We start from the raw sequence: 13,061 nt of genomic DNA on the forward strand, positions 1-13,061 counted from the left end.
GTCGTAAACCTTCACAATTGTCTCTTTTGTCGTTACTCACTTTGGAATGGAAAAATTGATGTTCTGTTTTTTGGGTTTTTTTTAGGTGTAGGTACTGTATGTACGGTATCATAAATCCTTATTCTTCCATCATAAATAAATAGTTCATGTGTATTAAAAATGGATAGGAAGAGTGTTCGCGCATTTTATACATGTGACAGTGTGTGCGCGCGTAACAAACAAAAGTTATAATTTTGTAATAAAGCGCTAGCTAGAAAAACGTAATTTTATTCAGTCATTCATAGCGCAAGGACAAAGACATGGATATGCTTAGGTAGATATAGGCCCTAGTAGAAACTTGAACCGTGAAGGCGAAATTTTCGATCTCCCTGGCCTTCAGCATCTTTTACCGAAACCGCCGCAAATTCAAGATTGCCCTAACAAAAATGTCCTATAGGATCCTTTAGGATCTTATAGGATCCAATAGGCGGCCTATAGGCTCCTATAGGCAGCCTATACAGTACTGATCACCGAACGTTCGACATAGACACACGTGGGCCACAAGAGTAATTTGCGAGTGACACGCGTGTAATAAGCTAATGAATAACAAATGACGAAGTGACCTATTTGACATTTGTTTATCCAAGCATTACGGCATTGAGTAAAATGCATGCTCGGCGAACTAACTACCTGCCTGCATATTTCGCGATGTTGTTTATCACCAGACAAAAGACAGTGCGCGTCGTTAGCAAGCATGCACACAACGACAATACAGTGGTGAATAAACTGTCCTTACAACGTTAGCTTAGATGAATTCCAGCTTAGGTTGATTAAGCTACATAGATGGGATGATTGTTTTATTCGAATTTACAAATGTTATTTATAGAAATTTTATACAAAATAACTGAAAAATTACTTCTATTTTGAGTAGAAGACGTTCAACCTACGTATCCTACCACATCTAAAACACTCTTGCTTATTATTAGTGTTATTAATAGCCGAAATAATATTCAGAATATATCGAAATGCGTTAACAAAATGTGATTGATGTAATTTATTAGATTAATAAGGAATAACGTAACCTTGTCTTTGGATCTGAAATATGCTTGTTGTCACTATTTTTATTATTTATAGTTATTAATAGTTGAAATGACAAGTGTTATTTACTATGATTTTTTTTTGTTTTTCAGGTCACCGAGTACTACAATATTAAGATGTTATGAAAGCATACTAGAAACTAATACAAATGATAATGTATTTTTATACGTTGTTCGTAATCAAAATCTATCAAATTTTGCATTAAGCTAAAGCTTACTCATATTTACTTTTCATTAAACAACTATTATTCATTGAATTTCCGTGGATTTTTTTTTTACATACAGACATTCAGTGGGAATTCCCAAAAACGTAAACAAGGGATTTGCTGCAAACCATTGTCTACCCGGTGAAAATCTCACTGTCAACACACGTATTAATGATAGTCAAAACATAGTTATACCCGTTGGAAAATGAGCGGTTCTAATTGTCCCGCAGTACTTGCATGCACGTGGTCTCTTGTCTGTCTCAGATCGCAGAATCAGCAGCTGTCTACATTCCTGAATTGGCGGCGTACAAAGAATCAGACTATGTGACTGACCTTATGTCTGCTTCTCCCAATTACAGTGTATACTCGTACTTAATTGCGGGAACGTTTCTTACTGAAGTCACAGTTACTAGGCAACTTGCAGTACTGGTAACTTGGTGCCTATTTCAAACAGTTTATTTCCGTTCATGACAAATTAAAAGAATCAATACAAACGGAAGTGCATTGATGTTATGTAAAAAATAAAACATTGAAGTTTAATCAGGGAATTAATCAGGGAACACTGTTCCCCGGTTTAATTCATGTTTCGATGGTCTTTTCATTCGTTATACTTATATCAGTCTGACTTGTAATACTATAACAAAGAAAACAATTTCCATGACTTTGTAATGTTTTTTTAATGACAACAAAATTAATTCTGATTCTGTATAACTATCACTTATCATTTAAACGAAATCTCCCTACTGTGTAATATTTATTAGAATCAAAATTAATTTGATTCCACTTCATTCACCGTCAATAGGCCTATCTAATAAGGTTGCTTTATCATTTAAACAAAAATTGCTGAAAAAATAAAGCATAATTATTGCTCAAACATTTATTCATTATTAAAAAATACAAATTGCATCATAGGCATATTTTGCATCTTAATCCCGACGTCATGAGCACTGTAGAATGTTTCTGTAGAGAGAGAGAGAAAAATAATTAAGTACTCATTATTGGAATCATTGCAGCAGCAACGCATTACATTCCTGAATTGGCGGCGTACAAAGAATCAGACTACGTGACCAGGGACGTAGCCAGGATTTTGAAAGGGGGGGAGCCGTTATGCGAATTACGTATGACCCCGGCGGGGTCAAGGGGGAGAATCCCCTGTGAAGTAGCGCACACTGAGCGTTCTTAGGACTGTTTGAGAGAATAAAGTGAAAATTGCAATAGACGCATTATAAATGAACGAAAAAATATTTATATAATAAATGAACAGTGGCAGATCCAGGAATTCGAAAGAGAGGTGAACCAGAGAGGGACTATCACAGACCGAGGAACCTCCCACCTCAGCCCCACCATGGTTGGGGCTGAGGTAAGAAAATTTATGATTAGGGCATCTTCTAGATGGCCGCAAATTACACTCTCGCACTTCAATTTGAATATATTTTTCCTTTTTTTTCCTTAAAAAAATTAAGCGGGGTGCCTTGAATCCACCTCTGCTCAAAACATTCTTTATCCAGAATAGTCATAATCACGAAAAATGGACATGGAAAACCAGATCACATCCTAAAAACAAACAGCAGTCACTAAGACATACATCAGGAGCCGACTCGATGGAGTTTAATGCCCATACCCAGGGAAGAGCACAGACACACAGACACACACACACAAAACAATTATTCATATTACTGTACTTAAATAATGACGAGTCGGTCGTTTTAATTGACTTTACGAATGTTATTAATTATATTATCTCTTAATACTATAAAAATTAATTCTATTTAGACATAGACCTATTAAATATCCCAAACCGACTCTGGTAGTACAGTACCACGACTCAAAACACTAAAAAAAATTGCAAAAAGCGTTCAATTATGATTAAGATAATGATAAGACGGTCGTTATAATTTTGAACCTTACGGAATGTTATTTACGAAAATTATATTTAAAATATCGTTAGAATTACCTTTATTTGTAGACGTATTAAAAAATATGGTACCCTACCACGCATGAAACATTAAACATTATTTAATGAGTGAAGTATTTGAAATATTCTAACATGAATGTGTTTACCTGCTACGTCCGAAACACAAACAGTTACATAAATAATAATGAAACGATTGTATTATTTGGAAATATTACAAACTTAAGATGACTTTAGACGATTTTCGTTTTCTTAAATTAACTATGTATTCAATTACTGTACTGCACTTCTATTCAAAACTCTACTAGTCAACCACGCCTGAAACACCCTCCATACTAATAACAATAGAGACAAAAGAGTGTATTCAGATTACGTGACAGTGCTCAAGGAAAAGTCGTAGCAGAACTCTAGTAAAAGATCGTGAATAAACAACTTTAAAAGTATACGTGACCGTTCATAGACCGCAAGTTTCGATTTTTACCAGGAAGTGTATACTGAGTAAAATCATTCACGCGTTAATTGGAGCACTCGCAGAATAACGGCACTCGCATTTTACTCGTGAAACACACGCACAATACACGCGTGTAATGTCGAATGTTCGGTAATCAGTACTGTAGGATCCTATAGGCTGCCTATAGGATCCTATAGGCCGCATATAGGATACTATAGGCGGCCTATAGGAACCTATAGGAACCTATAGGCGTTTTTCTCCAAGGTTTAAATATTTTAGAACAATAAAATTAATAACCAGAGTGCCAATATAAAATGCCATTTATTCTTTATTAACATAATAAACGCTGTACAGGTTTGTATTTTGCAAGTAAACATGGTTGTATATTTGCTCTTTGTTGCATTTATATACAAATAATTTGTTACAATTTTGTCAATTAAAATAATTTTAAAAAATCTGTATACAGTTAAACCAGTCTACCTTATTATGCCAAATTACTTTACATGTTGTTTATCTAAGTCGAACAATGGAATTATGCATTCGACTTCAAACAAGTTGAACCGTATATTAAAATTAAAATTAATTATTGTTTTGCAATTAAATTTTATATACAGTAGTTAATACATATTAAAATGTTTAAAATTATGGACCTATCAAGGTTATACATAAATAAACCTTATAGTACTGTAGTTTACTTTATCTTCATTGCCTTACAGTATACTGTATATATTTTTATATACAATTAGTCATTTTGTTTCAAATTAAGAACTTGTATGCATAATCATCAGTGACGTGCTACTGTACGTTAATTAGTCAAATTCATAATTATTTGCCAATGCAGACATATATACTTTCCCTTCAACTATCATCTTTACTCCTTTTCTTTTAATTTCATCAACTTTGAATGCTCTAAGATGATTCTGTTTATCCACCTGATTGATATAATTATGTTGACTATTTGGGCAACAACAATTAGTATGGCAACATGTTTTTAGTGATATAAAATTTCAATATCCCAATATGAGCCTGTAATAGAAACAAAGGATGTATTGCATGTTTTTGACACTCGTTTATATTCTGCAGTGTGGTACATTGTGTGATTGACTATGAACCTCTTGTAGACTTCTACTTTCCGACAATTGACATTCCCAACACATTCTTCAACAGCTATTTGCTCTGCAGGCATGAGGTTCTTATACTGTACTGGCAATCCACAGACTACAACATCATGTGTAATAAGAACATGACTGCGTGGAAATTTTTCTGTTGTTGTTAGCTTGGCATACAGATCTTTTACTACTTTTTTTTGCCCCTACCATCCTTTTTTTTTGCTTCAGATGGAAGACTATGCTTTAGTACAAAATGCCTGTACATCTGTTGAGGTACATATTACGTCCCTTTGTTCTGCAAGACACCATTTTGATCTTCATAGATGAAGCCAGACGCTGCCCATAGAGGTCCCCATCTTCTTACAGAGTTGGGCAAATGTTCCAGCTGGTGGATGTTGAATGAAACATGTTGTAAATCATACAGTGTTTCAGTCTTTCTAACAAACTTTATCAGGTACCGCTCTGCTTGCTCTATCATATCGTTTGAGATGGCATCTTAATTGTAACAGGCAATGTATGGCAGTTATGAGTAATTTCCAGTGCTGTGTGTATTCTGGCGGCAAAATACCCTCTAATATTACATTGTAGTACAGCAGGAACGCCCTCCATTCATTGGCCTTGAAGTATTTTCTTAATTTTAGTGATCTGGGGCGCCTTGTTATTTCTGATGGTGGTGATAGACTTAGTAGTCGCTTATCCAGACATTTTATGCTCTTTCCAATATACCAGGGAGACTGATAGTATGTAGAATCAAACCACAATGTGGCAAACTGTCTACATACTCCCAGCAGAACCGTGAGCATGTAATCTGGAGCAAATCCCTGTATAATGTCGAAGTGTGGAAGTAGCATTAACATTGAGGGGCCAGATACTCCAAAAACTCTCTGTCTGCTCTCTAACGCCCGAAATGCATGGTCTTGATGGGCAACAGCATTACGAGACATATGCTGTCCATGAGGATACACTCTATTGTGTCCTCTTCCCCTTGGATTGCAAATACCTTTATGGTAGCACCAATCACATCCCCAATTTCCGTTAAATTGAACACAGTTTCGAATCATTGGTCGGCAAATTGTATCTGCGATACATACTGCTGTTACCAGTCTAGAACATGTTTGTGCATTACCATTTCTCCAAACCATACCATCTAATTCTAGTTGTTGCATTTCCTCAACAAATACCTTCAAGTATGTGTCCGGTCGGGGTTTGGATGGTCCAAACCACAATGTTGTTAGCAACCTGTGTTTTTTTTTCTGATTCTTGGAGGCAACTCATCAACGAGGCAATGTACTGGCCATACTGAATATCCACTAGATTTGAATACAGGTGCTCCATCACAATTCCACTGAAGGGTTAGGTCATTTGGTCCAAGATGTGCACTTTCACAAAGTTCTCTGTACTTTTGACCAGATGTGATATCTCTTAATATGCCATCATCTATTACAGAATTTCTATCAACGACGTCATTAATGAGACCATCTTCAAGTTTTTGCTTTATCTGTTCTCTGACAGAAAATGAAAGAAAAAAACATCCCTTTTTCACATTTGTGGTAACGTTCTCTCTACAATCCGGACAAGTTTTAACCTCTGCACAATGATCCTCGTCTCCAATGTAGGTAAGACATTTCTCACAAAAAAAATGCATTTTGATAACTTCCTTGTAGTCTGTAAAGTTCTTGAAAAACAAACACTTTGATGATGGGAAGATGCCACCGAATAAAATATTAAGCATATCTAGAAGTTCTTGGATACCAGTTTGAGTCAACCGTTGTTTTAATACAAATGCTAACAACACAAGTAAACCCTGAGACTTAGTAACACATGACCCCGGGAAAAGAGGATCATCATCATCATCACGAAAACCTTGAATTGCATCAGTTTCTTCATCAGTACTTTCATCTTCAGTATCTTGCATGTCTATATCTTGTGCATCTGCATCTTTATCAGATTCTTGCTCATCTGTTTCATCATTTGACTTTATAAAACAAAAAATGTACTTTTATTAGTATCAATAAAAGGAAAAGTGTAAAATAAAATAACTTTATTACAATAAAAAGGTCATATTAAAATATACAGGCAATTAAATTTAATGCAAATTCCATGACATGAGACTTTCGACAGATAATTTGAACTGGAATATGATATGACACAATTATTTGAATTAACAACAGAATGAAAAATACTGATTAATAAAGTGTGTTGAATTGGATTTGGACATGAGCCTTAATCGTTAATATATACTTCAGTACAAGAAATAATGGTCTAATATTAAATGTTTGTGTATTTACTTGCGCAAAAACTACTTACATTGATGTCATTGTCAGAACCACAATCCTCATTGGCCCTTACGTCGCTCTCAACACTTTCATTATCAACCTAAAAATAATACAAATTTAATAAAAGTTACAAATTAAAAAAAAAGACTAGATTATTATAAATACTTTCAAGTTCAAATTCTGCTAAATCTCCAATCAAAAAAATACTTACAATGATGTCATCAATGTCAGAGGCACAATCCTCATTCACAGTCGCGTCGCTCTCAGAACTTTCATTATCCTCCTAAAAAATGATATATATAAAAATATAATGAGGGTTTAATTTGTAGGTTAAACAAAACATTCTAATTAACGAAAATGCTTTGATGTATATACAATATAAATTTTGCTTTATTATTTTGTTATGGTACTACAATGTTGAAGTTGTTTTTAATTTTATATTTATTTATCACATTCATAACAGAATTTGAACAGAATGTTTAAATCATGTATGTCTTTTTTATATTCACTTAAAGTAGTATTAAAAATATTTTTATAAATTCAACTGCAAAATCTTTTGAATACTTACGGAAATGTCATCATTGTCAAAAATCAAAATACTTAAGGAGGAAAACAGAAAGTTGACTGAAAAGAATGTTGAGCTAGAAAAGCAAGTGTTAAGATTCAACCAGGCAATAGCATGCTTAGTCTGTAAGATATATACATACTATAATACCATGTCTAACCCGAGTTTCCTTGAAAACCAAATATTCCAGGACAATATTACAAATAAACTAGAAATTGCAAATTGCAAGTGAAGTGCTGCGAAGTACAACTGCATATAAATGTTCTTCGAACAAAATTATTTATGCGAGTCAAGTGAAAATAATGAATAATAAAACTATAACAAATAATATGAGCACGACCCATTGTCTATATTAGAACACTTCTTCCAAAAGAGTTTTAAAAAGAAGTTCAATGTATGAAAAGAGTACAAAACTAACCAGTCAATCTTACAGAATAAAACATTTGCATTTATTGTCCTATCCTCCAAAGAAGAAAAAGGAAATGGTAAATTAAATAAATTAAAATATATATATATACTGTAAATATTAACGCTAAAGTGAAAATAAAGTAAAATATTGCCATTATTTATTCAAAATTTTAGTAGAAAGGTTTTTTGATACACATCTGAAAAGAAAGACAGGTCAAATTTTCTTTTTTGTTTTTTTTTGTTTTGGAGTGGTAGTTTAAGGAGTAGGTTTTTTTAGTTTCATAAAATAACTTCAACTTTCTTTTTTCTCAAAATGTCCAAATCAAAGAGCTCAATCACCAAGCGCATAGAGGCTTTTTCGCATGATGCGCTCTACAAATCCAACTATTATTATTATTATTATTGGTAGCAATGTAATGATATTTTTAATTTTAAAAATGATATTTTTAATTTTAAAGGTTCATTTTTGGAAGGAACAAAGGATTTTACCTTTAGAACTAATTGTCTTAAAATTTGGATGACTTTCAGAAACAGGCAAAGTGAAAAATAATCCTGGATGGTTTCAATAATGATATAATGATACCACTGTGATGTATATTTATGGTATTATATTATCTTGTATCAGATTTGCCAACATTGCTAAGTGATGTTGAGAAAAGAAAAGACGCAGCAGATGATACTGATGTTAGGCCCCGCAAAGAAGCACCACTCAAGTTCAGGTGGAAATTCACCCTCTCTCTCTGAGATAGAGAGTGAAAAAGATGATGAGCAGGTATGTTAATGTTTACCTCTGTTCTATTAGCATAAAATGTGAATATGTCCTTTGTCATATGAAGACTATTCAATATTAGATCTGACAGCGAGATTAGGCTGGGTCCATATACAGTACCTCTAAGACCCTATAAGATTCATTTGCACAATTCTCAATACTTTGTTAATGCTCTGTGAACTATCTAATTGTAGAGCCATGTTAGAAGTACATTTGTCCCAATGTTTGCCAAAAAGCAATGAAGTGTAATTTTGCTTTATTAAATATTTAGCCAATAAAAATAGCCAATATAAGCTATCATTGCTTTTTATTTGGCTAATTATTTTTATTCTGAATTACTGCAAGCTAAATTGCTATATATTTCTTTTGGTGAGCTTTAACCCTCATGATAGAAACAAAAATAAATATATGGTATGCAAATTAATCTTTTCCCTATTTTATAGTTTACCACTGACTATTGACAATATACTGTTCCATAGAATATTATAAATTGATATGGTTTGACATTGGCCATGTCTTATCAAATGATAAGCTTATTTAGATGAATTATCTTTCCATATTTAGATCACTTTGGCAAAAGGCCTAAAAGCACCAAAGGATGTGGTGAACATGTGGACAAAGGGGAACATCAACAAATACGCCGCAGACGCGATGATGTTTTTTTTCAGCAGGGAAGTGATGGCGACACATTCTTTGTCGGGAATTGCATGCAATGCAACATCTCTTCTTCCTTAATTGGTAAGTAGTAACATTTGTAATTTATATCTTGTTTGAAGTCTATCCACCTTCATTCAATACAAAAAAATGTCCATAGTTATATACAACTTAATAAAAAAGAAAGAAAAAGGAATGCTTGTCATGTTTCATATAATTTGTAAAGTCAGGCTGTGTCAAATGTACAATGGTGAAATGAAAGTTTGATTAACCTAATAGTTGATTACATAATACAAATATGGTAATGTCATCATCCTTACATAAAATCAGAGTACATAAAATAGATTGTTTCAGTATTGAAAGTGTATTAAGATTAGTTGCACCACAAAATGGAAAATATCCAAATTTTACACTATATATAAAACAGTCACAGATGTAAGTGCTTATATATAGTAATTAATTTTAGCCAATTTAAAAAAATTAAAAATTATTTTATCTGGTACAAGTATTTTGTTTATTACTCTCAACAGAACATCTAATGAAGAAATTTTCAGTCGATGAGAAAGTGGCAAATTTGGAAGGTGTTTGACCAATTTATTTTTGTGTACAACTAGCAATGTCTATCTGACCACCAAGAAACCAATTTATTTATGTGTTCAAGTAGCAATGTGTACCTGACCACCAAGGAAAATATTTTCAACAACGAAGGATCTTTGACTGCATTAACATTTACATACAGCACTAAAGTTTGCATAAAAAAGTATATGTAACCTATAGGGGCCTATAGGATCCTATAGCATCCTATAGGATCCTATAGGTCCCTATTGGGTCCTATAGGATCCTATAGGCCCCTATAGGATCCTATAGGCCCCTATCGGATCCTATAGGCCCCTATAGGATCCTATAGGCCCCTATTGGATCCTATAGGCCCTCATAGCATGCTATAGGCCCATATATAGGATCCAAGATCCTATAGGCCACTTTAGAATCCTATAGGAACCTATTGGCGAAAAACCTATAGAATCCTATAGGATTTTGTCCTATAGCATCCTATAGGATCCTATAGGATATTTTTGCCAGGGCATGCTTTATCATCAACCAAAAAATGGGATGCGATTTTTTTTTTTGCTTGCTGCATAAGCCTAGACAGAAGACTGTAAAAAAAGGCAATTAAAACCAAAAAACAAACAACCTACGCTAAATACGGTACTAGGTCTAGGCCTACAGACTTATTAGGCCTTTCATATATTTATCTTCTCTGGGATATAAAGAAAAACTTAATAGAAAGCTTAATGCAATACCTACTAATTTTGATTATGGTCAAAATCAACAATCGACACGAGAATCCAAGATACGACGTGGTGCTTATGAAAAACGTAGGAAAAAGGAGGTGAGTTGTTATTTTAATTTATTAGGCCTCCTCTCTAGCCTAGGCCTAGCCAGGTAGGCTATGCCTAAAGCCAGACCCTAGCTAACCGCTGTGCTTACCCTAGGGCCTATGCTAAGCCGTATGCATTGTCTGAATCTTTTTTGACAATGCTTATCTATCTCAATATTTGCAAAAATGTACCATTTAGGCTTAGGTCTTTCTATCATGTTATTAAAGGCACATGCTATGCCCTAGCCTAGGCCTATAATTATAGACCATGTCAAGTTAGGGCCTAAGCCCTAGGCCTAGTCTGGGCTAGACCTTGTTCTAATTTTAAGAGGCAGGCCTAGCACAAGCTTGGCACAATATAGAATACTATTGGTATTTGCACATTTCATGGCTGGTGCGAAGCAGGTGGGTTGGGGCCTGGATCCCCTCCCCAATTTTTTTTTGCAACTATTGATTGTATGGAGATTTTGTATGATTGGAAAGTAATGCAAGAAAAGGGGGAAGGAGGAGGAGAGGGAGCAGAAAGCGTGCTTATCCAGTTCCTGACTGAATTACATTTTGAAAATCACATTGGTGGATCAGGGGAACAGGGATCCTGAACCCCCACCATTGGAAAAAAAAATACATTTAAAAAAAATTCTGGATTTTCAGGACCGGTGAGCTGAATTCTTTTTTGTTATTATAAGAAAATTAAAACTTGAAACAGGGAAAGGTCATTTCCCGCCACCTAGTTATCAAAATTTTCCATGGACAACCTTCATTTTTGGGGTTTTTGGGGAAAGATTTTGACCCTGAAATTTATTTGATATTTGAAGACTAGGTTACTGAAATGAATTTTACTAACTTGGAAAGTCGGCATAAGGCTCCTATCATTAGCTTTTCCTGGTCTGGCAATAAATTTTTATGATTTCTTTTATTTACTAGGTACTAGAAACCTTACTTATTGCAGATGAAAGTTACATTGTTATGGAAGATGATGATCAAGAAAAGGAAACAACACCAGCAGCTGTAGAAACCACATCACAAGTCCCTTCCATTATACAGTATGTTCCTTATTACATCGAATCTCCTCCACCATTGAAGCCAAAGGTATCAGTGAAACGTTGTCAAGCCAAACCCGTAATTAAAAGCAGAGAAACACAGACAGATCCTGTTACAATATTAGCCAACACTTCAGTAAACATTAAAGGATGCAAGTTAATAACACCAACTGCATGCAAATATAAAACTGAATGTATTTCAGACAATAATTGTAACAGTAATGATGATACAAATGAGGATGATGATTCAAATGAGGATGATGATTATGAAGAATATGATGACAGCATGGATGATGATAATGTTTCCAATGATCCTGATTTTCAACCAAGTTCTTTTTCTGATATTGATTATGAAGCTCAGATAGGGTTAGGGATGACAACAACACCCATGTATCCTTAGTATTATCCAATCTTCCAAATCATGAAGAAAATAAATTCATCGTGTTTGAATCAAAACTTCATGATTTACTGTCAACTTGCAACCAGTGTAGTGCACAATGTATTGTGAAAAAGACCGCAACCATGGGAACAATGATCACATTAGAAGCTGAATGTGCCATGGGGCATATTCGTACATGGCAAAGTCAGTACTGCCATAACAAAATGCCTTGGGGTAATCTGCTGTTGTCGGCAGCTATATTATTTTCAGGTAGCAGTTTTTCTACAGTGCAGCATTTACTTGCGCACTTAAATGTACAAAGTGTAGATAGAAGGACCATGCTTATAAATCTTATCTTACAACTACATTCACAAAAATTATTATCATGCTACACGCTTACAAGCGCATAAAAGTCTCATTGACAATTATAATTTTTAGGTAAACTTTCTTTTATTATTAAAATTACATGTTGTTTTTTGTTTTTTTACAGTCAAATGAGGTTCGAAACTCAGGTGCAATGGAACTGGAAGGTCTTAAAAGGTGTTTAACTCTGATGAAAGAAAATGGTGTAACTGCAGAAACCCTAGTTACTGACAGACATAATCAAGTAAAAAAGTACATGCGGGAGCAAATTCCAGAAGTAAACCATTATTTTGATGTGTGGCATTGTGCAAAAGGTTAGAGTCTGAATCATATTGTCAAAATTATTAGTCAGTTGTATTTTTACGACTAATCAAAATATTTATTTTAGTGTCATTGTGAAAATGACAATGAATACTTTTGATATAATTATAGGGCCTACTATTGTATTAAAATATACAGTACTTGTATGGTTTCC

At 34.1% G+C, this 13,061-nt stretch overlaps 1 protein-coding gene across 1 annotated transcript; it reads right to left on the reverse strand.

Moving 5' to 3' along the window:
• Window positions 1-4,300: 4,300 nt before the first annotated feature.
• Window positions 4,301-8,038, reverse strand: LOC117101708. The gene is made up of 4 exons (XM_033241739.1): window positions 8,027-8,038; window positions 7,242-7,313; window positions 7,062-7,130; window positions 4,301-6,729 (listed from the first exon to the last, which is right to left on the reverse strand). The coding sequence occupies exons 1-4, from the start codon at window positions 8,036-8,038 to the stop codon at window positions 5,986-5,988; spliced, it is 897 nt and encodes a 298-aa protein (XP_033097630.1). The 3' UTR covers window positions 4,301-5,985.
• Window positions 8,039-13,061: the final 5,023 nt, after the last annotated feature.

Source organism: Anneissia japonica, unplaced genomic scaffold (genome assembly GCF_011630105.1).
Source record: "Anneissia japonica isolate Jap-2015-1 unplaced genomic scaffold, ASM1163010v1 scaffold2240_len173809_cov135, whole genome shotgun sequence".
NCBI classification, from domain to species: Eukaryota; Metazoa; Echinodermata; class Crinoidea; order Comatulida; family Comatulidae; genus Anneissia; species Anneissia japonica.